The 27,500-nt window shown below is 43.2% G+C and overlaps 1 protein-coding gene and 1 long non-coding RNA gene across 25 annotated transcripts in view; one reads left to right on the plus strand and one right to left on the minus strand.

Moving 5' to 3' along the window:
- tnikb (TRAF2 and NCK interacting kinase b) overlaps positions 1 to 27,500 on the minus strand; it is an 83,713-nt gene that overhangs the window by 50,697 nt on the left and 5,516 nt on the right. For all 24 annotated transcript variants that reach the window (XM_035991307.1, XM_035991301.1, XM_035991311.1 and 21 more), the window contains exons 2-13: positions 26,046 to 26,111; positions 13,787 to 13,843; positions 13,310 to 13,435; positions 10,600 to 10,710; positions 9,265 to 9,355; positions 8,903 to 9,033; positions 6,961 to 7,015; positions 5,713 to 5,791; positions 4,736 to 4,911; positions 3,508 to 3,574; positions 3,193 to 3,391; positions 235 to 351 (exon numbers count right to left, since the gene is read on the minus strand). In XM_035991307.1, the coding sequence (XP_035847200.1) occupies positions 235 to 351; positions 3,193 to 3,391; positions 3,508 to 3,574; positions 4,736 to 4,911; positions 5,713 to 5,791; positions 6,961 to 7,015; positions 8,903 to 9,033; positions 9,265 to 9,355; positions 10,600 to 10,710; positions 13,310 to 13,435; positions 13,787 to 13,843; positions 26,046 to 26,111 (1,275 nt within the window). The remainder of the gene's footprint in view (positions 1 to 234; positions 352 to 3,192; positions 3,392 to 3,507; positions 3,575 to 4,735; positions 4,912 to 5,712; positions 5,792 to 6,960; positions 7,016 to 8,902; positions 9,034 to 9,264; positions 9,356 to 10,599; positions 10,711 to 13,309; positions 13,436 to 13,786; positions 13,844 to 26,045; positions 26,112 to 27,500) is intronic.
- Positions 11,310 to 27,500, plus strand: part of LOC118493047 — a 20,721-nt gene continuing 4,530 nt past the window's right edge. Inside the window, exons 1-2 of the long non-coding RNA XR_004894983.1 lie at positions 11,310 to 11,442; positions 17,541 to 17,547. This is a non-coding gene — a long non-coding RNA (uncharacterized LOC118493047). The remainder of the gene's footprint in view (positions 11,443 to 17,540; positions 17,548 to 27,500) is intronic.

Raw genomic sequence — 27,500 nt, forward strand, 5'->3', positions numbered from 1 at the left:
CTTTCAAAGATCTGAACTGTCCCTTTAAGGTCTGTAGTCTGAGCAAAAGCAGACCGATGATCTGTGGAAGTTTGGTCTAGGACTTTCCTAAGGCCTTTTACCCGGCGAGAAAGAAAGAACAACTTATGTGAAGTCTGGTGATGTGCAACGGAGCGGTGAGTTTTAATGAGTAGAGAAGCCCCGCTCCTCTCTGGATGACACCTGTGATGTAACGTGTGTCAGGTGTTTTCCTACCTGTTCTCTCTCTGCGTGCCTCCTCTCCTCCTCTCGCCGGAGCTGCTCCATCTCTTCGTACCTCCGCCTCTGTTCTCGCTCCTGCTGCTTCCTCATTTCTCGCTCCCGGCGCTGTTGCTGTAGGTGGAGAAGATTTTACACGCCAACGCTTCGGCTCTGTGTGTGTGTGTGTGTGTGTGTGTGTGTGTGTGTGTGTGTGTGTGTGCACATCAGGTGTGTTTCTCTGGCATTTGGAGAAGCTGAAGTGCTAACATCACAGGTGTGGAAGGTTTTGCATGGAAGACGAGACATTTTATAATCAAAGCTGAGATGTTTTTTCAAAGGTGAAAACAAACGCAGGCTACAGCAGTCATTCTCATTCATCACACATGATGTGAAGGGGCTTCATTGGTTTAATTAAGGCTACATCTACATAAAGAGGCGAAGTCCCTCCCCTTCCGGTGGACCTCACAGGACCTTAATTCGGAAAAAATATGAACGGTAGTGAACGGGGGGGAGGCAAATTATTTTGTGATCCTGTTTGAACTGAGCCATGGATTCCAAATATGATGTTCGTCAATTTAAAAGATAATTTTTCAACCGAAGAAAGTCTCAGTAAGCCGTAGGTTTGTCATATGACCACTTAGTTTAGTGTGAAACCGCTCAGTGAACTACATCTCTCGTCTCACACAATTTACGTCACCTAGCTTGATGCTCAACTTGCTAGCTAGCTAGCTAGCTAGCTTAGCTCTGTTCCACAACACATGTAAGGTTATCTTACCTGTTGGGTTTTATCCACTCAAGTGTTTTCAGCAGATAAGCAAAAGAACAGGCAAGATCCGCTGCTCATTTGAGTAAGACGTCACCCATGCGACTTTGAAGTGTGTAGTCTTTCTAATCACGTATTTTCACAGTCTTATACTTCAACAGTTTGACAATAAACTGAGACTTTCTTGACTTACGAAATTATCTATTAAACTGATGAACATCATATGTGTAATTCATGGCTCAATTCAAACGGGATCAAAAAAATATTGTTATTATATATTATTGTCTTTCCCCGTTCACTACCGTTCATATTTTTTCGAAAGATAGGTCCCATGGACCGGAAGTAGAAGGGCGGGACTTTGGCTCTCTATTACTACGTTTCAGGTTTATTGACGAATATGTTTTGCTACGTTTACGCCTCGCGCCCACACTACTCCGCCATTTTCGAGAACCCTAAAACGGACACATTTGGAAACACTGCTCCCCCCGTTTTGGTGTAAAAACTCCAGGGTTGCTTTGTAGTCTGGACGGATACAAACGGAGATCTTTGGAAACCACGACGCACGTCAGTCATTGTTATCGGTTAGGTAGCTTACAGACCTTTCAGTAACTGTTCCACCTCGTCCTCGCTCCAAGCTAATAAATCCCTGCTCTTACTTTTCACCATTGTTGTTCTTTCTCCAAAGTATTTTCTGTATTTTCAACTCATACATCCACGATTTTCAACCGCAGAGTAACGTCAGGTAATCTGCTTCCTGTTTACACCGCTGTGAACGGTCATGTGATAGGTGTTGTCAGACGTGTTAATACGGATGGAGATTAGTTCTGCTACTGGAGCTAAAACTCTTGTGTGAACGGAGATCGCTTAAAAATGGAAACGTAGTAGTGTAGTTGTAGCCTAACTCTTCATCTCCATAGGTTGCTCTTTCCCAGGTGTCTTTTATCTTTCTAAATATTGGAAGATTGACTTTCATGCAGCTTTTCCACAGCCTGGTACAGCAAGCTTCAGCTATGAGCTACATGTTTGCGTTCACACATAACACACAAAAACTGCAATGTCGCAACGTCTCATCATATAATGTCGCACAGGGGTCTTCAACGTTTTTTAGGCCAAGGACCCCTAACTGAAAGAAAGATGGAGCGACGACCCTCCCACTACATATTGTATGAAATTTAGTTTGGCCTACAACAATAACGTGTATGGCTGCTTAAAACCTTTATACATACCTTTTTGTGGTGCATACAATACTTAGCTATTAAAATAATTATCGACATTCGCACAGACCCTTTTTTCCTCCGTTAAACTAGCAAAAGTGGATTTGTACACGCCCTAAACGCACCAGCGCCAGGCACTTCACGCCGTGTGCTTAGATCGTTAAAATAGGGCCCTAACTGTGTCTGTGGATGGCTACCTTACCTCCAGGCCGACAAGCCTGTCATCAGTGTTGTGTAAATTTAAAAAGCAAATCATAAATAGGCCGATTTATCATAATATAATAATAATATGTTGGACTCATGTTTATGTATATTCACAGACATGTTAACTTTTGAACTTTTTAAAAGAAATGATTAACAATAACTTGGGGCCCCCCTGCAGTAACTCTGAGGACCCCCTTAGGGTCCCGGACCCCCTGCTGAAGATCTCTGATGTTAGCCTAGAAATCTAGACGCACCCTAGTGCACCCAGGGTCCATCTAGCAACTCTCCATTGGCTTGCGAGCTGGAAAAACCAAACTCTAGTCAGGCCAATCACATTGTGTATAGAGTCGGTGGGCGGGCTTAACATAATGTCGGCAGAGTTGCGACGATTCCGCGTGAATTTCCTGCTACTTGAAAACAAAGAAGATGGCTGCTGCTTCTGGCGAACAGCGGCCTTTGGAATCGGCTTTGGCTGCGACTCTGGAAGACTTGTTCAGCTTTTCTTTGAGAAAAGAACAAAGAACGGCACTGAAGTCATTCTTAAAAAAGGAAGATGTGTTTGGAGTTTTGCCGACCGGATACGGCAAAAGTTTAATCTATCAACTGGTTGCTCTGGTTGGTTGTAGCGCTATCCTATTGCGTGCAGCGAGAATTTGAAAGACAACCGTTTATCCCGCCCCTCGGTTTGAGCCCTGCCAATGGTGAGTTCCCAGACCCAACATCTGGATGTGGGTCTGGCTTGTCAGGCTACTCTGATGTAGCAAATAAAACAAATAGAAAGCTATAAGCTACCTCCTCCAGCCGTCGCCTCTGCTCTTTCTGCTCCTCGATGCGTTTCTGTCTCTCAGCCAGCAGTTGGCGCTTGTGTTCCTCGTTCTGCTGCTGCTCCAGCTGCTGGCGCCGGATCAGCTCCGAACGCTCCTTATTGGCCAGCTGGAGGCGCAGGAAGTCCCGCCTCAGGGTGGACTCCCCGGGGATGTTGATGATGGAACTAGAGGAGGAGCAGTGAGAGTGCAGAGTGACTATGTGTGCCCGCTCCACCAACTGTAATATATATATATATATATTTTCGTTTTAAACACAAATGTAAGTGTTAAGTTTGTGTACCTGGGCTCTCCAACGTCCCTCTCTTCATCCTCCTCTTCACTCCCGCTGTACTCGTACTCTGTCTCATCTGGAGGACACACACACACACACACACACACACACACACACACACACACACACTTCAGGTTAAGGCTGTGTTCAGACAGCCTGCGTCGGCCGCCTGACAATCCGGCAAATCGCAGGTCTTTCCATTCATTTTGAATGGGGGTAGTGTATGGTGCTAAAACAGTCTCATAAGTATTTGCAACTTGTAAAACACAATGCACAAATGAATGCAGAGTGATTCGTATCCGTAAATCTGTGTTGTATCTGTGCTTCTAATTTGTGACTTGTGAAACACAAGTCACAAATGAATGCAGAGCGATTTGTATCCGCAAATGCGTATCTGTGTCCGTGCGTACAAATTAGACACACGGACACAGATACGCATTTGCGGATACAAATCGCTCTGCATTCATTTGTGACTTGTGTTTCACAAGTCACAAATTAGAGGCACAGATACAACACAGATTTACGGATACGAATCACTCTGTATTCATTTGCAAATACTTATGAGACTGTTTTAGCACCATACCAAACGTATTGGGCCTACGGCGAAGAGTTGAGACCGACTCAACTTTTGGAGAAACGCAACCCCGCGTCACGCTGCGGTGGCCAATCACGTAACCTGCGATCAGACTTGTCGGTGTGTTTTGAGCTATTGTTTGAGGTGTTGTGAGAATCCCGTACAGGAAACAGGAAACATCACTGCCTCTATCTCTGCCACAAGGAAGTTTTAAAACACTATGAGGGTAAAAAAAACCAAACACAAGCACTGAACTGCCTGGGAGTTTGTGTTAATGGCTGAATGTTTCCGGCCACAACAAAGCACTCGCTATGTCTCGCTCATCTCTTTTCTTTCTGTCTCTCCTGTGAAATAAAGCTGCCTTCAAGTGCGGTCGGAAACGTCAAAATGTATAAACGATCTGACGGAAAACAGTAATAGTGAAGTAAAAAAGTCTACTTGTGCTACGCTGGGGGGGTTTAAGAACACAACAGGATGTCACACAAGTGGGTCGTTCCATTGATACTCCTCTCGCCGCACCACCCTGCGGCACATCACCGGATCATCACCACACTTTTTTTTGGTGTGAACGCCCCGTAACATTCACATTGTGTTCTGGTCCAGAAGCTGTCTGCAGCTGTCTGCAGCTGGAAGGTGAGTGAGTGGGGGTACAGCCTGACTCACCCCTCTCCCCCCTCCTCTTTTTGGTGCGGTCGATGTGGTCCTTCAGCTGGATGCGGACCTGCCGCTCGTTGGGAAGGTCCCTGATGAACGGGTGTTTGAGCAGCTGCTCCGTGCTCGGCCGCTGACTGTGGCTCTTCACCAGACAGCTGTCGATGAAGGACTGGAACTTCTTCGACCTGGAGAGACAGACAGACGGACGGGGACACAGACAGACAGACGGACAGACAGACAGACAGACCCACACAGACAGACAGATACACAGACAGACACACAGACAGACAGATATACAGATAAACAGACAGATAAACAGACAGACACACACAAACAGACAGACAGATACAAACAGACACAGACAGACAGACACAAACAGACACACACAAATAGACACACAGACAGACACCCACAAACAGACAGACACACAGACAGACACAAACAGACACACAGACAGACACACACAAACAGACACACAGACAGACAGATACACACAAACAGACACACAGACAGACAGACAGACACACAGACAGACACACACACACAGACAGACACACAGAGACACACAGACAGACAGACAGACCGACACACACAAACAGACAGACACACAGACAGACAGACAGACACACACACACAGACAGACACACAGAGACACACAGACAGACAGACAGACACACACAAACAGACAGACACACAGACAGACAGACAGACAGACACACACAGACACACAGGAAGTTAAATATTAACACGACTGGTTTCCTATTTCCAATTTTTATTCCTTTGTCCTACGTGTTTTTGTTGCCCTCGCACAACTTAAAGAAAGGCACGCTGTCAGAAAAATCCATGTTGAACTAGTTTATTTTTAACTTTTAACCCCTTACACCTAGACACATAGAAAACTGATTGCTGCTGCAGCTGTGTGTGTGTGTGTGTGTGTGTGTGTGTGTGTGTGTGTGTGTGTGTACGTGCGTGCGTGCGTGACTCACCACTTCTTAGACTTGAGTCTGGGGGCAGGATTTCTGGGGATCAGGAAGAGCGCTCTCATTGGATGCATGTCGCACAGAGCTGAGGACGAGGAGGAGAGAGTAAAGGAGAGGAAGAGAGAAGGAGAGGAAATGGAGGGGATGAAAAGAGGACAAAAGGACGGGAGACGAGATGAGACAAGAGGAAAGGAAAGGAGAAAAAAAGGAAAGGATAGAAGACAAACATGCAAGGACAAGAGGAAAGGACAAGAGGAAAGGAAAGGAGGAGACAGAAAAGGAAAAACCAGGAGAGGAGAAGAAAGGGAAAGGAAATGAAGGGGAGAAAGAGAGGAGAGGTAATGAAGGGAAAGGAAGGAGACAAATGGAGACATAACCGGATGAGAAGACGAAAAAGAAAGGAACAAGAGAGGACAGGAGACAAGGAAAGAAAAGGAAAGGACAGAAGAGGAGAGACGAGAGGACAAGAGAAAAGGAAATAAGGAAAGGAAAGGTAAAGAAAGGAAAGGAGATGAAGGGAAAGAATGCAAAAAAGGAGAAATTACCAGATGAGGAGAGGAAAGGACAGAAAAAGAGAGGTGACGAGACATGAGGAAGGAAAGAAAATAAAAAGGAAGGAAATGGGGAGGAAAAGAAAGGAGAGGAAAAAAAGCACAGGACAGAAGAGATGAGATAAAAAGAAAGGACAGGAAACAAAAGGACAGGAGATGATAATAGAGGACAGGAAAGGATAAACAGGAAAGGAAAGGGAATGACAGGAGAGGAGAAGAAAACAAATGGAGGAAAGGACAGGAGAGGAGAGGAGAAGAGATGGAGGAAAGGAAAAGACAGGACAGGAGAAGAGAAGAGAAGAGATGGAGGAAAGGAAAAGACAGGACAGGAGAAGAGAAGAGATGGAGGAAAGGAAAAGACAGGAGAGGAGAAGAGAGGAAATGGAGGAAAGGAAAGGAAAGGACAGGAGAGGAGAAGAGAGGAAATAGAGGAAAGGACAGGAGCGGATCAGAGAAAGGACAAGAGGAAAGGAAAGGACAGAAGATGAGATGATAAAAAAAGAGGACAGGATAAAATGAAAGGAAAGGGAATTAGAAGAGAGGAGAAGAGAAGAAGAGGAGGAACGGAATCAAACGAACAGGACAGGAGAGGAGGAAAAGGATAAATAATGAGAGAGAGAGAGATTTAGACTTTTAACTACAAGACAAAGTGTACTCTGTGTCCACTGCTAATAGTTGAATGAGTCCGATGGTTCACACTTACGCGGCGCTCCCTCAGCCATCTCTATAGCTGTGATACCGAGCGACCACAGATCACTCTGCAGAGAGAGAGAGAGAGAGAGAGAGAGAGAGAGAGAGAGAAAAAAACTGAAAACTTTCACATCCTAAAAACCTGTTACCGACTTCACACGTCAGCTTTTAACTTTCAGTGTTCTTGTTAAATGATGAAAAATACAGAAAGTACCACAGCTATTGTAGATATCTGGCTTGATGCTAACATTTAACAGACAGACAGACACACACACAGGGACAGATAGACACACAAACAGACAGACAGACACACAGACAGATAGACACACAAACAGACAGACAGACAGACAGACTGTCACCCATCTGTATTTGTAGACAACAAACTCCATTTTATGTGGATGTTTTTTAGTTTATTTTGAACATGGGAAAAAAAAATATACACACATATATATATATACATATATATATATACACATATATATATATATATATATATATATATACACACATAAATGTTCAAAAAGGAGTAGGAAGAAGTTCAAAAAACAAACTTTTCTGGTCCTACCCCCTTTTTCTATTTGTATCCTTTAGTTAAATACAAAACAAGTTGATGCTTCACTTATTAATACATGTTTACATACACATACATGTACCGTATATCTACCTACCTACACTCACATAAACACATGCATACAAAGATGCATACATACATACATGCATACACACACACATTTACACTTTTTTTTTCTTTTCCATCCTTCTTCGTTTCCGTCTATCTACATCAAACCGAATAATAAGCCATCCAAACTAGACTTAGTTTATAAGCCCAGGAACCATACAGTCAGTATACAATACTAACACCTTGAGTCCTTTTTGTATCCATTCAATATATTCATTTTAAATAGTCTCTAAAAATTGCTCATTGTTGTACATGATTTCATCTCTTCACTGCAGCTGTTCCATATGTCTAGGAGATAAACGGAGGGTTTTCTTGAAACGTAAAGCCCCAGAGGGTCGGAGCTAATGGTGTCAACAGAGCAGCGCTCGCCCTCCACGGGCTCGCCACAGGGATTCATCCTGTCCTCATTACCGCACATCCTGCATGCAGTAATGACGGCAGGATTCAGGGTTTCTGTGAGGACACTAGGGCTCGTTATCGCTCAAATCATTTCAATACCGATAGCATAAGTGGTGGAAGAAGTATTCAGATCCTTTACGTAACCCTTGTGTTGTCTCCCCGTCACCCATGCAACTTTTTGTTTTTCTACTCTTTTCCTGACTCTTTTCCTTACGTTTTTTGTCACTTTTTCCGACGTTTTTGTTGCGTTTTTTAAAAACTTTTTGTCTCTTTTTTCAACGTTTTTGAAACTTTTTTTAGACATTTTTGTCAATTTTTTTTTCAACGTTCTTTTACCATTTTTAAAAATTTTTTTTTCAAATGCTATCAAATTGAATAAAACACCCACATCCAATTAGAACAGTTAACTGACCATTTATTTTACTTGTAAAGAGCGTTGGAACCACCCACGTTATTTCTTTTTTGGTTGAAAGAAATCCAAATTTCTGATATAGAAACTTTGAAAATGGGTCAAATTTGACACAAGGACAACAGGAGGTTTAAGTAAAAGTACTAATGCCACACTGAGTAAAAGTCCTGCATTGAAAATGTTACGTAAGTAAAAGTATGTGTGTATCATCAGGAAAATGTATTAAAAGTAAAAGTAATCCTCCCATTGTAGAAAGTGTAAAGGATCCAACCAGTTGTGTGTTTAATGGTCTGATCATCTCAGCTGGACTTGTAGGCCGTTATATCGTTGGACATATATAACGTTAGACAGCCAATTACAAGCATTATTAGATCTTGGTAGAAGCACGCTGCATGTTTATTGGCTCACGGGCGCTGATGCAGCATGTAGATTAACACACACACAGACACACACACACACAAGGTTTACCTTGAAGTCATATGTGGCGTCGGGGTTCTCGTCACAGGCGATGACCTCGGGGGCCATCCAGTACGGCGTCCCGATGAACGTGTTCCTTCGCCCCACCGTACGATCCAGCTGAGCGCTCACACCAAAGTCCACTACACACACACACACACACACACACACAGTAAATGGGTTTAATTGTAAGCTACTTTCACTACCTTCATTACCTTCGTAAAAATGTCATTTCTGATCACTTAACAGTATTTCTGGCTGCGTGTAGTGTGCAAAAAGACACTGTGTGCGTGTGTGTGCGTGTGTGTGCGTGTGTGTGCGTGCGTGCGTGCGTGCGTGCGTGCGTGCGTGCGTGTGTGTGTGTGTCCTCTCACCTAGTTTAACCTCTGCGTTCTCCGTCAGCAGCACATTCTGGCCCTTGATATCCCTGTGGATGACCTTGTGCTGGTGGAGGTGGGTCAGACCCTGGAGACAGAGACAAGGACAAAGACTGACTACTTCCTATGAAAACCAGAGAACTATGATGGAAAAAATGATTCGCTGCCCTTCTTTCATCAGCAGAACACAGACTGTAGTCGACATGTCCGACTGTACGGTGAGTTTCCTGTCTTGAATTTATGATTTGGATTTCTTCTACTTTTTGAGAAGAAGAAAATGTCCCATTCAGGTCTTATGTGAATCGAAAGTTTCAAAATAATTAAAATAGTCTATAAAAATGTTGTCATTTAATTTAAAAGCTTTAGTGCGTAACTTTTTGATATTAATGAACGTCCGTCACATTCAAGCCGTTGCCAAATGAGTTGCTACAAAGCTAATTAAGACCATCAGCTCCACACAACTCTCTCTGGATTTTTCAGTATGACTATGTTCAGAAGATTGTGGCATCCGGCAAAGATAATGAGCTCTTCTGAAGAGTCCATAATGTTTTTTTAATCCTCCGTGTCCTCCTTGGCTACAAGCAACTGCGTGGAGGAAGGGTGGGGGCATCACAGAAGGCTTGTATCATGTCGACGCGCTGACACTTTTGTTGCCATTACTTAGAATTCCTCATGGGGGCGACAGAAACTACGGACTATAACTTTAAAGGTGCACTATGAGTTCCTGCATGGTTTCAGCGCGATTTTTTTGTCTCAAAACGTAGGCATCTCTCCTTGATCCGCTAGCCGCCTGCCTCCTGAATACACTGTGAAAAAGCCCGGTCTCGGGAGACATCACAGAGGTCGTAAACATCAAACAAACACTAGAGACACAGGCTGTGCACCAAAATACAACAAACCACTGCAGCCAATCACCGACAAGATGGTTGGGGGAGTGGGTGGGGGTTAGTGACAGTTACTCAGTCATGACAGTTATGGAAACATGGGGGGGAGGGGCGAGCTTGCTCTGTTTTGCTCTGAAATTTACTTGGAACGTCAACAGAAGTGACCATGCAGGAACTCATAGCGCACCTTTAAGATAATTCAAGTTTTTTCACCAATCATCTTTCATTCCATCTATTTTTTTTTGACGGAAAAATATATGCATACAACTCGTTCATTTATTTTACCAAAATAAGGTGTTCCTCAGGGAACGTTCTTAGGTTCCTTCATGTTTGCAATTATTTTCCCACCAAAGATTTCTTTTTTTAAGATAACACCTACAAAACATTTTGTTTTCATGCTGACACACTGATAACTAGTGGTGACGTTGGTTGTAATGTCAGTTCTCACCCTGAGGATCTCTCTGCAGACGTAGGCGATCCACTCCTCCTTCAGTGTGTTCCCTTTGGTGTTTTTGATCAGATCCGTAATCGAACCAGCGCCGCAGAACTCCATCACCAGCTACACACACACACAAACAATGTTACTGTACACATTATCATACATCTAGCTAATTTATTATACTATCAATTGATTATGGTCCCTTGTGTTTAACCTTTATTTAACCAGGTAGGCCGATTGAGAACATATTCTCATTTGCAGCAATGACTTGGCCAAGACGAAGCATAAACGTGCAAGACAACATAGAGTTACACATTTAATAAGCAAAATATAAACATACAAAATAAATAAAATAAGTTATAGGACGTTTCTTGCCTTTTTCCCAAAAGAAGACTACCAAAAACTATTTAAAACAATCATGATAACCCCAAACATCCCTTCTATTAAGGAATATATAGGCATGGTTTTTTGTGGGGAAGGGGGGCGCAGAGGACACATTCCCCTCAATAATTAACCCTTGTGTTGTCTTCCCGTAGACCGTAAACTTGTTGTACTTCCTGGTCAAAATTGCAAATTAACTTTTTCTGGCTCTTTTTCCAACGTTTTTTGATGCTTTCTGAAACGTTTTTGTCACTTTTTTAAAATACATGGTCAATAAACATAATTTAAATGACATAATACCTTTTTTTTTTTGTTTAAAAAAACAGAAATTGTGGATTATTTTGACTGATAGTTAAGATCAGAGGATGTTGAGTGGATCACAGTTTATTTCAAATGCTATAAAATTGAAAACAAAACAAAAAAACACCCACAATTCAATGAAAGTAATCAATAATTTTACCTGCCAAGAATGTTACATGGCTTCCATAACGTACATCCACGCATTCATGTTATTTTGGGGCAATTTGGCAAAATGGGTCAAATTTGACCCGAGGACAACACAAGTGTTAAAACGTGTATTTGTCCCCCAATAAAAAGACGAAAGTGGCAGAGGACTTTTATTTCAACTAACTGCTAAAACGTGACTCATAGACGCAACAATGCCTCCGGTGAAGTAGGTGGTGACAGTATGCAACCGCAAAAGCAACGTTTGTAATCTGCCATAAACAGAAGCAAAAATACATGATTAAAGTATTGGTAAAAAACATGTAAATTGATGAAGAAAAAATTCCCCAGAAGGAAGGAAATAAAGTGTTTGACACTCCAGATGTCTTGGGGGAGGACGCCTACATCCCCCACCTAATGTGTGTCTAAAAAAACTCTACGCTTTTGAATGAATATAAAAGATTAAATCTTCCTAACCACCATCGATAGAAATTCAGGTATTACAAAATTCATAGAACCATGGAAGTCATTTAAACAGAAATTGTGACATCAATACTTTGCTACCAACAGTAGGCCTAGCCATTTTTAAAGGGGGTTTGTTCAAGCTCAAATTGAGTGTTAAAGTGCTCATATTATGCTTTTTGGCTTTTCCCTTTCCTTTATTGTGTTATATATCTTTTTTGTTCATGTTATAGGTTTACAAAGTGAAAAAGCCCAAAGTCCCCCCCAAAGGGACTTACCATCTCCAACAGAAAACACTGTTCACCAACTGCTCCAAACAGCTCTATTGTAGTCCAGCCTTTACTTCAGAGACAAACGTGGTCACTTTGGAACACACGTTATAATGCTCACCTAGCTGCTAGCATGGCACGCCCTCATACTCTGCTTCTGACTGGCTAGTAGTCCTTACCTAGATACTGTCAGGGCACGCCCTCATACTCTGCTTCTGACTGGCTAGTAGTCCTTACCTAGATACTGTCAGGGCACGCCCTCATACTCTGCTTCTGACTGGCTAGTAGTCCTTACCTAGCTACTGTCAGGACACGCCCTCATACTCTGCTTCTGACTGGCTAGTAGTCCTTACCTAGGTACTGTTAAGGCACGCCCTCATACTCTGCTTCTGACTGGCTAGTAGTCCTTACCTAGATACTGTCAGGGCACGCCCTCATACTCTGCTTCTGACTGGCTAGTAGTCCTTACCTAGCTACTGTCAGGACACGCCCTCATACTCTGCTTCTGACTGGCTAGTAGTCCTTACCTAGGTACTGTCAAGGCACGCCCTCATACTCTGCTTCTGACTGGCTAGTAGTCCTTACCTAGGTACTGTCAGGGCACGCCCTCATACTCTGCTTCTGACTGGCTAGTAGTCCTTACCTAGCTACTGTCAGGACACGCCCTCATACTCTGCTTCTGACTGGCTAGTAGTCCTTACCTAGGTACTGTCAAGGCACGCCCTCATACTCTGCTTCTGACTGGCTAGTAGTCCTTACCTAGCTACTGTCAGGACACGCCCTCATACTCTGCTTCTGACTGGCTAGTAGTCCTTACCTAGGTACTGTCAGGGCACGCCCTCATACTCTGCTTCTGACTGGCTAGTAGTCCTTAACTAGGTACTGCACATGTGCGACTCCCAACAAAGATGTTACAGCAGTGAGAGGTCTCACTCTGTAGCTAAAACAGAGAGCTCAACACACAGGGTGAAAAGAGGAGCTGCAGCAATGAGCAGTACAACAAAAATATGGTGTTTTTTGAAAATAAAACCATGTAAACCTATTCTGATATAACCTCTAAATACAATTATGAACCTGAAAATGAGCATAATATGAGCACTTTAAGATCTTCTTTTACACTGACACTTCTTTTACAGACACATGTACTGATGTACTGTACGTACCCACAGCTGATCATCTATCCCAGGAGGGTTTTTCTTGACGAAGGCTCCATAGTAGGTGGCGATGTTCCTGTGGTGGCTGTACTTCTTTAACATGTTAATCTCTGCTTTAATCTCCTCCTCCTCATCCTAAAACACAAACACACGGACACACACATGATGCTAATACACAAATTCTGTGTTTACTGAAATGTCAAATATCAAGAATCCTGCAGAGGCAATCAGATTAAAGAAGAAAGCCCTCCAGCAGAGTGTAGTGAGGACAAACTGCTGCTCAAGTGTCCTCAAGGCAGGCACTGTAGGTATGTACAGATTTAATAAGGCTCTGTGTGTGTGTCTTGAGTGTGTCTTGAGTTTGTCTGTGTGTGTGTGTGTGTGTGTGTGTGTGTGTGTGTGTGTGTGTGTGTGTGTCTGAGTGTGTGTGTGTGTGTGTGTGTGTGTGTGTGTGTGTGTGTGTGTGTGTGTGTGTGTGTGACTTACTCCTGTGACGTCCATGACCTTGATGGCAGCAAGTTGGCCTGTTTTGACATGGCGACCCTGAATGACACAGAAGAAAAGAACATAATAAGAAAGTAAAGTAAATTTAAGAAAAAGTGTGCGTACTTGCACTTTAATATAAAAAAAGCCTGGTGCCAGGTGACTTTAATCATAACTCAGTCAAGTTTTGTGAAATAAAAGCTTTATTTTAGCCGGCTGCTGTAGTTGAAGCTGAAGGGGACAAATGTGTGAGGTGATGGGTAAATGCCAAGTCTCTTATTTGATATATCCTCGCTCCTCGCCTTGAACCGGATGCCTTTCTGTCCTTCCTTCGTGAAGGCCGTCTCAAAGCTCTTATTGCTGCCCCGAGGAGCGAGGATGGAGGAGGGACCTCTGAGGAGCTATGAGCGAGGATGTATCTCAGAGGAGCTATGAGCGAGGATGTATCTCAGAGGAGCTATGAGGGAGGATGTATCTCAGAGGAGCTATGAGGGAGGATGTATCTCAGAGGAGCTATGAGCGAGGATGTATCTCAGAGGAGCTATGAGCGAGGATGTATCTTAGAGGAGCTATGAGCGAGGATGTATCTCAGAGGAGCTATGAGGGAGGATGTATCTCAGAGGAGCTATGAGGGAGGATGTATCTCAGAGGAGCTATGAGCGAGGATGTATCTCAGAGGAGCTATGAGCGAGGATGTGTCTCAGAGGAGCTATGAGCAAGTATGTATCGCAGAGGAGCTATGAGCGAGGATGTATCTCAGAGGAGCTATGAGCGAGGATGTATCTCAGAGGAGCTATTAACGAGGATGTGTCTCAGAGGAGCTATGAGCGAGGATGTGTCTCAGAGGAGCTATGAGCGAGGATGTAGCTCAGAGGAGCTATGAGCGAGGATGTGTCTCAGAGGAGCTATGAGCGAGGATGTATCTCAGAGGAGCTATGAGCGAGGATGTGTCTCAGAGGAGCTATGAGCGAGGATGTAGCTCAGAGGAGCTATGAGCGAGGATGTGTCTCAGAGGAGCTATGAGCGAGGATGTAGCTCAGAGGAGCTATGAGCGAGGATGTATCTCAGAGGAGCTATGAGCGAGGATGTGTCTCAGAGGAGCTATGAGCGAAGATGTGTCTCAGAGGAGCTATGAGCGAGGATGTGTCTCAGAGGAGCTATGAGCGAGGATGTATCTCAGAGGAGCTATGAGCGAGGATGTATCTCAGAGGAGCTATGAGCGAGGATGTGTCTCAGAGGAGCTATGAGCGAGGATGTAGCTCAGAGGAGCTATGAGCGAGGATGTGTCTCAGAGGAGCTATGAGCGAGGATGTAGCTCAGAGGAGCTATGAGCGAGGATGTATCTCAGAGGAGCTATGAGCGAGGATGTGTCTCAGAGGAGCTATGAGCGAAGATGTGTCTCAGAGGAGCTATGAGCGAGGATGTGTCTCAGAGGAGCTATGAGCGAGGATGTATCTCAGAGGAGCTATGAGCGAGGATACACAAGAGCAGCCTTCCTGGACGCCGTGCAGCTGAAAGCTGTTGCTAACTCCGCCCACAGAGCTTACGAATTCACGCTTCAGAGGAAAAGACTTCTCATCCCTCTAAAAAACACACGTTTCCTCTCTCCTCGCATGATTTCCTCGCGTCTCTCCCGTGCTTCCTCGGTGGGACGGACAAAGACATGAGGAAGGGAAGCAAGTGGAGGAAACGTGGGATGCAATTTAACAACCTGTTTGTCGACATTTTCAAGAAGGGGGTTGAAAGGAATGAAAGAGGGAGGCTGTGTTCACACGCTCCAACAAGTCCGCCACCGCTGGAACACTTACCAAAATACTATTTTGCAAGGCTGCATTGTAAACAGGAATATTAGTCAAATATTCACTTTATTTAGCCATGTAAACAGCTCAGTCAGAATATATGGTTTTTCGGAATAAGAGCAAATAACTGAATATTGTGTGCATGTAAACGTAGTCTGTGTTTTTTCATCTGAATTTAAGCAATGATAATAAAAAAAAAAAAAAATGTGGGTCCTCACAGCACTGAATGGTTTATTTATGAGCAAAAATTAGTTTCATTTGAATTATTTTTCGGAGCTCTAAAACGATAAAAACACCCATGACAAAAAGCAACTCTCTTCTTTCCTATCTAGCATTCCCTTAATTTCATCTTGCGGCCCCTTGGAAGGGTCCCGACCCCTACGTTGGGACCCACAGCACTGCAGGATGAAACTAACAGCGAGTCTAACTTCTCCTCCAGACTAAAGTCAGTATCACAGCTGCTAAAGCGAGAAAGTGGAAATTTATCCATCTCACCACCCCATCACACACACACACACACACACACACACACACACACACACACACACACACACACACCATCTCCTCATGGTAACCTAGCAACAGGCCTGGCAGGTTGTTTAGTGAGGGCAACAAATACAAATGGGGGGTTGGAAGAGGCAAAGTGATGGCAGTGTGTGTGTGTGTGTGTGTGTGTGTGTGTGTGTGTGTGTGTGTGTGTGAATCTGAGCAACTCGCATGTGAAAGTGACCCAGAGTGTGAAATATCATGGCCTCCTAAAACACCCCCGCCCCACACACACACACACACACACACACACACACACACACACACACACAGTCTTGGTTTCTCAGTGTTGCATCAGACGCTGATTGTATCTGACAGGCTGAAACCACCTCAGAGTACAGAAAGTCTCTTGTTCTCTTTTTTTGTTATCTTGTCTGTCTCTCTTGTTTTCCTCTTTTATACATCACTGACTCTCTTAATCCCGCTCTTCTTAACAAGTGTCCATTGTGGTGCCTTCGAGAGACTGTTTACCTTGTTTTTGACACTTTTGACGGGTTTATTTTCTACCTTTTTGTCGTTTTTTTTAACCCTTGGCTTTTTTACAACCTATTTTGTATCTTTTTGTTCTCCACCTGTCTTCATCATTCTGAAACCAGAACACAACAAATAGTGAGGACGACTCATTTTCACTCCTGCCACCTAAGAAGAGGCAAAAATTGTCTAATGTTACAATTTTAAGTTCCATAACATAGGTATGGTAGCACCATTGCTTAGCCGGTCCAGTCTTAGAGACTGAGGGAAATTAAACAAAGTTGAAGTTATTTTAAAAAGTTATTCGGGGCTGGAGCAAATTGGTCAAAAAAGTGCCTCAGAACACACCAAAGCGACGAGACGTAATACGTCTCCATAACAGCAGGCGGCGCTAATCTGTATTGTCTACCAAAAATGAAAACCGGCAGCTGATTGGACGAATGCGTCACGTGGGTCTGGTTTGTCCGGAAATTCAAAGACAGACCGTCATGGCGGCTTGTTCAGAATACGATCTCATATTGTACTAAAATAGTTCACCGAAATGTGTTTCTGAAAACATTTTAAATAGGCCGTGCAGTTGCTGAATCTTCAATGAGTCTTCATTTCAGATCAACAAAGGTCAGTTTAACAGATTTTCGCCGGACGGAGCCACGATGCCGCTGCAAAATAGCCTCTGGAAGGAAGTTGTTTTGGTGGAACATGTGTACGTTCAGAAGTTGTTTTAGTCGTGCAACAGAAAACTCAGATCGGACAGATATTCTAGCTAGCTGTCTGGAGTTAAAAATTACAACAAAAAGAAAGAGGAAGGTAACGGACAGCCAGCTGAAAATGAGGGACACCCGTCAGAATTTCCGGCGGCACCGGAGCAATCCCGGAAGTGGAGCATCGTGGATATAGACTGTGATCCAGATAACTCCGTAAACCTGCTTCTGGGACCGGAGGTTAAGTGTGTTGCTGGGACTGCAGGATGGATGGCAGCGAGGCACCACAATGAAGCAATAAAAGTGGAGGCAGATAAAAACAGCAGAGATAAGAGGAAGAGATAGCATCTCAGAGACACTCTTTGTTTTGCTTTCTGTCTTCCTCCCGACACTGACAGCCGGCCAAACAATCTCCCAGATGTGTCCCTGTGTGTGTGTGTGAGAGATTACTGCGATCAAGATGGCACGAGAAAGCTGTATTAAAACCTGAATGCGAACAAACACAGGCATGCATGTAGGGAAGGGGGAAGGAGATAAAGATAGCGACAGAGCGAGAACAGAGGGAGGTGGCAGGTGAGGAGGAGGATGGCAGGAGATGGGAAAGGGCAGAGTATTCTTCTGAGGCAGCCTGAGGCGTAAAAACACACCTCAGGTCCCGTGTTCAGACAAGCCTCACATTCTGAACCTGAACACAAGCCTCAACACATGCAGACAGAGACAGAAACAGGCTGACAGAAGGCAACATACGAGCTTATTCTGCAACTGTTTTTGCTGGAGGTGGCCGTGTCAGTTGTAGAGAAACATTTGACTGAATATGCCGTGTACAAAGAGTCAGCGGTTGTTTGAATCCTCTGCTGATTTCAAGCATGGATGAATGTTTTAGGAGCGCAAATAGTTTTCAGAAGCCCTGAAGCTTTCAGGCCGACATTACTCTCTTTTTAGAGACTGTAGCGGCCTCCGTTTTAAAGCTAGAGAAGATATTGGTACCATATGCAGTGTCTCCCCCAGAAAAGTTGGGTTACACTTTCCTTGAAGGTATCTACATAAGAGTGACATGACACTGTCATGAACGTGTCATAAACATTATAAACAAGTCATAAACGGTTATGACATAACGCTTCTGTCGGTGTCCTTCGGTTTTTGTCATGACAAGTTAGGGTTAGGGTTAGAGTTAGGGTTCATGTGTCATGACAGTGTCATGTCACTCTTACGATAGATACCTTCAAGTAAAGTGTTACCAAAAGTTGTTTAGCCTGATGGCAAGTGTATTTTATGGACGAGGGCCCGGCTTGGGCCAGTCACACACTGATGGCAGCATTAATGTGCAGCCCAGTAGTTTCTGTGATAATAGACTGAATCGTGATATTGAGAATTTAAAAAAGCTAAACCAAGATTCCACAGGGCCCCACATTAAGTCAGCGCTAAAAGCTAACTGGAGATTACAGTTTTTTCCGAGCCGCCCACTGTAACTGTAGTTTCAAAAACATCTAAAAAAAAAAATACATTAGGGACTGTTCGTTATTTATTTAAGGCACCACCGGAGGAGTTTTGGGACCTTCAGCCAAAAAAGACATGACCCTCCCCTCGCCAGTAAAAAAAATTCTATGACCCTCCAAAACGATTTGGAAAAAAGGCATGACCCTCCCCCAATAATTTATCAATGCCTTCTGTACTAGTTTGCGCTTCGCAAAGCTATACAGACTCGCATTGTTTTTTAACAGCCGTGACATACGTGACAAAACCTCTGCCTTCTCATCTTACACATCCCACTCCTCTGTTATGGTGTGGGGGCCGTTTCAGTAGATTTACTCATTAACATTGTTGTGGAAACACAATAAGCATGGAAACTAAATGCACACTTCCTGCATTACTGCATTACTTCAAATACTAAGTTACTCCTCCAGTAAACTAGTATTCACATGAAATAAAACAAAAAAACATTGAGACCATTCAGCAAGGCACTCTGGGTAACATTCAACACACAAACTGGTTGCTATGGACTCGTCACTAGTCACTCCTCCACTTCGCCGTTTAAACAAAGTGGAATAAACGTATAAAAGTCCAAATCTACACAAAACCCGCAATCAATTAGTGCGCTGACATCACATTTATATACATGGCATTTAGGAAACCTTTATTGCAAGATTGGCACGGTAAGATGTCCAGACTAGTGCAACAGTAACTTTCGTTTTTTGCGTCCTAATATTTTTATTACTAAAGCAGTATATGAACTCTGATGTATTACCTATCACCATTTAGTTGTTTTGTGTTATTTAAGATATTTAAAATATCTGGTCATGCTAGATGTAATTATTCCACTCATTTTTTAAACAACGCAATTATCCGTTTCAGCCACCAGGGGGGCAGCTCCCCCTGCCCCCACCAGCAAACTCCGCATATGTGGTCAGACCCATCGAGAGCTACATGGATAAATATGCACCAAACAAGCCACTTTGAAATGTTGCTGTTTCATGAATACAAAAGTTGGGTGCCCCCCCCCCGGACCGAAAAATGTTGGATGACCCTCCCCTCAGCAAAGAATAAAAAGACATGACCCTCCCCTATTTTCCTCCGGTGGTCCATTTCATAAATACCGAACGGTCCCTTAATAATTCCCAGTGGCTTAGGCCTCCTACACTTTCCTTGAAGGTATCTACATAAGAGTGACATGACACTGTCATGAACGTGTTATAAACATTATAAACAAGTCAACATTCCAAAATCTTAATTTTGACTTAAAGATTTTCATTTGCGCTGTAAATGCATATCGGTAGTACAGTTAACGTGACTCAGGTTGATGCTAGCGGGCTCAGGTAAAGCACTATTTTGGAGAGTGCTAGTTGCCGACCTGTGGATGAAACCAAATCCAAAAAAATTACTACAGCTCTTGCGAAATGGGTGGCAACTAACTGCAGACCTGTCAGCATCATAGAGGACTCGGGTCTTAAAGACGTACTACGGTTGGCATGTTCTGAATTGTGCAATAATGACAGATTCACACATTTTTCTTTTGTTTACAGTAAATAAATACAAAAAAAACAAATACAAATCTTAAAGTCAGTTCATAAAGTTACTTTCTTTGCATTCATTTGATTCCCAATAAAGATACACTGGTAAGAATGGCTTTCCATTGTTAATATGGACTTAAAAACTGTTCTGAAATGCAAAATAATAGAATTTTAATCATGTGATATAACATGCGATTAACTCTAGAAATTCAGCGATTAATCGCGATTAAAAACAATTAATCGTTTGACAGCCCTATTAAATACTAATAATCTTGTGGCTGGGTTAGCTCAGTTGATAGAGCAGGCGCACACATATAGAGGTGTATGCCTCGACGCAGACGGTCCAGGGTTCGAGTCTGAACTGTGACTGTCCATTACGGTCCATTAAAGGCTGAAATGCCCCAAAAAAAAATTTGACAAAAAAAAAAATACTAATAATCAATGTCGATCTCTAATAAAAAGATCTCTGATGTTGTTCATTTAACGCGGCGGCCGTACGGTGGGACAGGATGAGAGGAAGGTTTCAGGAGCCTTTCTGTGTTTCAATCAATACAACTGACTGAATAAACTCCACTCTAATTCACTGATTAATTAAATCCAGGGAAAAACTCTCAGCCAGTTACCGCTGCCCCCTCATTGGTCAAAGCTTGTATGTGAGTTTTTAGGTTTTCACACACCCCAGGTCAAATAAAGCGAGTGCGATTAAAAAAGATCACAGGTTTGATTCCCCCCGGAGCGAGAAAAGGAAAGTCTAACCTGCAGGAATGATCTCTGGATGACAGCAGCAGCTAAAAGCCTGCAGTAAAATGTGTCGTACACGCTTTATCGCTCTCCAGGAACTGACAGTCTTCCGCCATCATTCAGATATTCCTTTCCCACTGCTCGCTCACTATCTGTCGCTGTGAAAGATGATTAACCCTGGGAGGCAGCTGGGGGAGGTGTAGGGGAGAGGAAACTGATTTGGAAGCAGCTGGAAAACGTTGGCAGGGAGGATGAATGAAAAGTATCCTGCTCTAGGTCACGAAATGTCTTGAAAGTAACGACTGTTTCCATTTGACATGTCAGAGGAAAGTACTGGGTAAAACCAGTGTTGGAAAAAGTACTCTGATCTTTTACTTTAGTAAAAATAGAAATTTCTTTAACATTGCGAGAGGGCATTACTTCATGTCCTATGGTCCCTGTGATATGGTCCAGGAAATTGTGGACCGGGATACATGATAACCTATGAGGGATTGCAGGGACCCAGGTTCCATTCAGCTCGAGATTATTAAACTTGTTAATCACAACATTGTGAGAGGGCATTTGTGCTGCATTCATGTGATAAATGTACTTATTTCATTCCACCACTGGGTAAGTCTACTATTGTACGACTCCTACAGCTTTATAAACATTTCCTAGGAAGCAACTGACCCGTGTAATTGTAATTCTGACTAAGTTTCCTGGAAAGAATTATGTAATATGGCCACTTCCAAAAAAATATATAATAGAGATACTTCTAAATAATTAATCTAATTCATTTGTAGCTGAGCCTAGAGAGTCTTCTGCTGAGCGCACACGCAAAAATCTTTTTACGGATTTCCGTTTTTTGTTTTTGGTCTCGGATAGCAGGTGTGTTTTGTCTGGACACAGTGTTTCCAAAGTGGACGATTGAGTTTGGTGTTGTTGTTTCTCTGGAGGTATTTTAATGGGCGCAGAGCAGAGTGCACTCTCTCTCTTAGTCTGCATTCACCAAGGGGGTAAGCCAGCCTCCGCAAAGCGTACCTACTATGGAGCCATTTTGTTGCTGACAAGCCATCACCTCCCGTTAGCATCCCATTGACTGCCATTCATTTTGACGCCACTTTGACAGAGAATAACTTTACATCTGAAGCGTTTAAAGACTATTTGTCCATTTTTTATTTCTAAAGAAACACGACAATGTATAAAAGGCTCCATTACCTTGTACCTCACGTTATGGCTCCGTAGCAGACGTTTTTATAAAAATAGGCTAACGATTGGGTCATAACCACGAGACTTACTGTCTCATAGTAGAGGAATTACCGTATAGTACAGGAGAAGCTCTCAGGCAGTTTGGACTTCCATTAGCTGTTTAAGTGTAATTACTAATGTTAACTATCATTTTAGTGATCAATAATTAGCCTGTGTCTATGTTATCTCCTTACATATACCTACGCTCTCCGTCTCTGCTAGATTGGGAATGATTGAGATTTCTCTTGGCACAGCTACCAGAAGACTTCCAACTTTCAGACAGGTTGCTCACGTCACATCTACGTCTTCAAGCTCAGTTGGAGGCTGCTCAGTAACGCTCAGCCATCACCGGGAAAGATCTTCTAATATCCTTCACTGGTCTCCGTGGATGTCCACGGCGTCACGTTGTCCATTAATTTCACTGTCTATGGCATTCACACAGCCTGCGTCGGCCGTCAGACAGTGCCGCAAGAACGCAGGTCTTTCCATTCATTTTGAATGCAGGTAGTGCGTTTTGGCTGCGGCGGGGGTCCCGCAGGGGGGGGGGACACGCAAAAAAGACAAAACAAAGCAGGCCCGCGGCAAAAAGTTGAGACAGACAACTTTTGAAGAAACGCAACCCCACGTCACGCTGCGGTGGCCAATCATGTAACCGAAGATCAGACTTGTCGCTGTGTTTTGAGGCGGTGTGAGAGTCCCCGTACAGGAAACAGGAAACATCTCTGCCTCTATCGCTGCCACAAGGAAGTTTTAAAACCCTAAACACAAGCTCTGAACTGCCCGGGAGTTTGTTGAACAGCTTTGTCCCCCTCGTCATTTTTCTTTCTCTGTCTTTCTCCGTGAAATGAAGCTGCCTTCAAGTGCGGTCGGAAATGTCCAGATCTAAACTATCTGACGGAAAACAGTAACTGTGAAATATAAAATCTACTTGTGCTACAATGGAGGGGTTAAAGAACACAACAGGAGTCGCACAAATGAGCCATTTCAGTGACAATCCCACCGTAAAAAACCTGCGGCAAATTGCCGGATCTCCATAACAACAAGGTGATGTAACGACATGGTCAGAAGATCATGACAAACAGTTTCTCTGCTCTCTGATGAGATCAAAATGAGACATATTTTGAAATATCGATCTGCCAGCTCCTGCAGCAGAATAAGGGAGGGGATCTTTTCTGAGGTGATGTTTCATTCAGCTTGTGTTATTATTTTAGGTCTTAATTTACCCACTATGCTTTGCGATCAAACACAGTTTGTTCTATCAATCATTTCGCCAAAGGAGGTGTCACCTTGTTGCGGCAGCAGATCAATACTGAACAGCCGGCACACAGAACAAATGAGTCGAGGCGCTGTGTATTGTGTTGTCTCGTTGTGTGCGAGTGTGTTAATTACTTTCAAAGTGAGAGAACACACACACACACACACACACACACACACAGCTGTGTTGTTAAAGTCTGCGTGGGCTTCTTCTTCCGCTGTGCGACAATGGAGAAAGTCAGTACTAACTTTAGTTTTGGTCAGAAATTAAATGTTGGAGGAGGAGGAGGAGGAGGAGAGGATGAAGTGACTTCCTCCTGAGCCGACAAACCTCAAATCACATTTTCCAAACTCTCTGAGCACACACACCGCAAGCCAAAAACACAGCATATATATCCATAATTTCTCCATTAAAACTGAACTGATTTCTCATTTAATATGTAATATATTTACTGTAATAAATCCAAAAAAGACCCCAATGTGTCATCAGATATTAAGGAATAAGTTAAGTTGAAATACTATGTTTTCTTAGGGTTCTCCAATGTTGTAGAAAGAAGTGTCTGATCTTTAATGCCATATCTACATTCTCCATTATCAGCAACCATTCATCCAATGGTCCAGAGGCCCATTCTGTTTACTAATCTGATATCATTTTAAAAGGCTAAGTGAGAAAACATTGGAGAACCCTTTTGCAATTATGTAAGCACATAATGTAATCTGAAAACTGCTGCCCTGGTTAAAAAAACAATGCAACTGATCTCAGCTGGTATTCTGTCTATAATGGAGCGGAATGGACATTTCTAAGTGACCCCAAACTTTTGACCGGTAGTGTAATTACACGTTAAATTATAATAGATTTATGGTTGGTACTAAGGTATGCTTTCGCTCTGGCTCGCCGCCATATTGCCGACACATCACTCACTACGTTGTTCGGTTGGTAGAGTTGGAAGTTGAACAGCAGTCACAGTTTGTATTTCGCTAGAGAAAGATAGAAAATAGGGCAGAAGGTGAAGCCGAAACCTATAATACTTTGTTAAGAGTGGGAATCCATCTTGTAAATGATGCTAACTATATCCAGTGTTTTCATTTCCACTTTAACGTTGTACAACCTCATCATGATCCCTGAAGCAGGGATCGTAAATCAGTGACACGCATGCAAAACGTGGGACAGGAACCACCTGGCAAAGAGGAACTCACAACACACCAATTTGCATGCAACATGACAAGCAAATCTCGCAGGCCTTTTCTGCCCAGCTGGATGAAGGAGTTTGGGTTCGTTGCAAGAGGAGACCGAGCTGTATTGGCATTTTTCTGTAAAAATGTTATGTGTCAAATCAAGAGGGCAGTGTCACAAAGTGTGCACCTCCAAAAAAAAAAAAAAGGCAGCTGTGACATTTCAGAGGGCTTTGCAAAATGTGGCAAACCCTTCACAGGTGGGGAGATAAAGGAGGCTTTTGTGTGAAAATGTGAATATTTTCTAGTTTCTTCTCTCCTCTGCAGGGGCGTAGCACAGAATTCTGGGACCCGTAGAAAGGCATTCTCTATGGGCCCCTCTTCGCATCCACAGCTATTCATTCTAGCATCTTTCTGGGTACTCAGTCCCCTTTACACCACCAGTCCGACAACCCTGCTCCTCTGTGACAGTAAACGAAATATCTTTGAGTTGTGGACAAAACAAGACATTTTAGGACGTCATCTTGGGCTTTGAGAAACACTGTAATCGCTGTCGCAGTCGGCTGACAACGGAGCATTCGAGGTATGAACATACAGACTAGGGCTACACAATATATCTTTTTTTATTGTCACTGTGATATCAACTGGCACAATAAACACACTGTGACAAAGGCTGTGACATTTATATTTCATATATTTATCGCAAGTAATATCATTATCGCGATATTCAACGTTGGCATATTTTCCTCATATCGTGGAGCCCTCATAGAGAGCAGACAGACACTAAGTGGAAAGCCCACTTTACATTCTACTTATTAGTAGCACATCACAACATGCTGTTGTATGTGTCAATGAGAGACTGAGAGAGCCTAAAACTCTATTTATATTACTATTATATCAGGGGCCCTGGCAGTTGAGCTTAGCTGAGAAAAGGCGGCAGCAAAATATAAGTAAATGCTGTCTGGTTCTGCTGCACTGCTAGCAAAGCAGTTATTATGGGTTGAGTTATGAAAGGTAAAATAATTAAGGCATTCGTTTTCCTTTTGTGCAGGTTTACAGGGTTACAGGGTTGATTAATAGAGTCCACCTTTATGACCTGCAAACGACAGTTATGGTTCTCCACTTCAACCTCTAATTTAAAACTGAGAGGTTACACTCTCAGAAATGAATGCTTTTGACCTTAAAATAATTTCAAAAGCAAGTTTTTTGACTCCTGAAACCTTTTTATATGAAATAAACAGGACGCTGCAGAACACTTTATAATGTTTTTGTGTGTCACTGTTCATAGAAGGAAGCTTCCCAGAAACACACACATTAGGCAGCACAGATTAGAAAGTCTTACCTTGTAGACCTGCCCATAGGTGCCATTTCCAACCAGTTCGACCAGCTCAAAGATACCAGCCGGGTCCTGAGAGAGAGAGAGAGAGAGAGAGAGAGAGAGAGAGAGAGAGAGAGAGAGAGAGAGAGAGAGAGAGAGAGAGAAATGAGGAGGAGAAAGAACGGGGACAAAAAAAACAAAGTTAGTCCAGAGAACATAAACTGGACACAAGATGGACTTTGGAATTTGAGTGTGAGGAATTTGTCCTTCACACACACACACACACACACACACACACACACACACACACACACACACACACACACACACACACACACACAGCATACCTGTGGTATTCCCCTGTGGAAAGCCTCTCTCTGTATCACCACACTGTTATTATTCCTTCAATAGGTAACCTTTGACTTTCCAGCTGTGCTCCCTCTGGATTCTTCCAGAAACCGCTCACTCAGAATCTCTTCTGTGTGTTTACATGCACTGAAATAACCAGGGTTAAAGTTGACATCTGAATTCTGAAACGTCATTAGAAAGCTGATATGTGTAACCGGGTTTCTAATGGGCTTATTTTTTATGGCCGCATGACTGGAAAATTGTTGCACGTAAAAATAAGTCTCATATTCATCCAAAGTCAGACAAAAACTCTTTACACGTCTAAATAAGTCGGTTTTCCATTACTGAGCTAAAACCTGAGACAGTCTTTGTCTTGGGGAAAAGAAACGCATATTAGCTTTCCTACCAAGAGTTAGATGAGAAGATTGATCCCATGTCTCTGTGCTGTAAATATGAAGCTACATCCAGCAGCCAGTTAGCTTACAGAAGCTAAGCACACAGACTGGAAATGGCTAGCCTGGCTCTGCCTTAAAATCCCACATTATAATCTGCAGGCGGAGTTGCAGAGTGAATGGAGAGTATTTCCACTGACAATGACCGAGGAAACCCAGAGGAAGGCCAGCAGGTGAATTCACACACACGCACGCACGCACACACACACACACACACTGCTGATTAAAATTCAATAACAGAGATCTTGATCTTTAAGCACCTGTGTGTGTGTGTGTGTGTGTGTGTGTGTGTGTGTGTGTGTGTGTGTGTGTGTGTGTGTGTGTGTGTGTGTGTGTGTTGAGACTATTACAGCGGAGCCTCCTGGGGGGGGATTAGCTTAAAAAGCAGCGTTCCTTTTCACTCAAGGTCAAACAGAAGTACAGCTAATCCTGGAAGACTGCACCTAATGCGTATACACACACACACACACACACACACACACACACACACAAAGTGCGTCTCACTATCTTTGTGGGGACCCGTCATTGACATAATGCATTCCCTAGCCCCTTACCCTAACCTTAACCATCACCACTAAATGCCTAACCTTAACCCTTACCCTCACCCTAACCATAACCTAATTCTAACCCTAATCCTAAAACCAAGTCTTAACCCTCAAACAGACCTTTAAACTTGTGG

This window comes from Sander lucioperca, chromosome 14 (assembly GCF_008315115.2).
Source record: "Sander lucioperca isolate FBNREF2018 chromosome 14, SLUC_FBN_1.2, whole genome shotgun sequence".
In the NCBI taxonomy this organism is placed as follows: Eukaryota; Metazoa; Chordata; class Actinopteri; order Perciformes; family Percidae; genus Sander; species Sander lucioperca.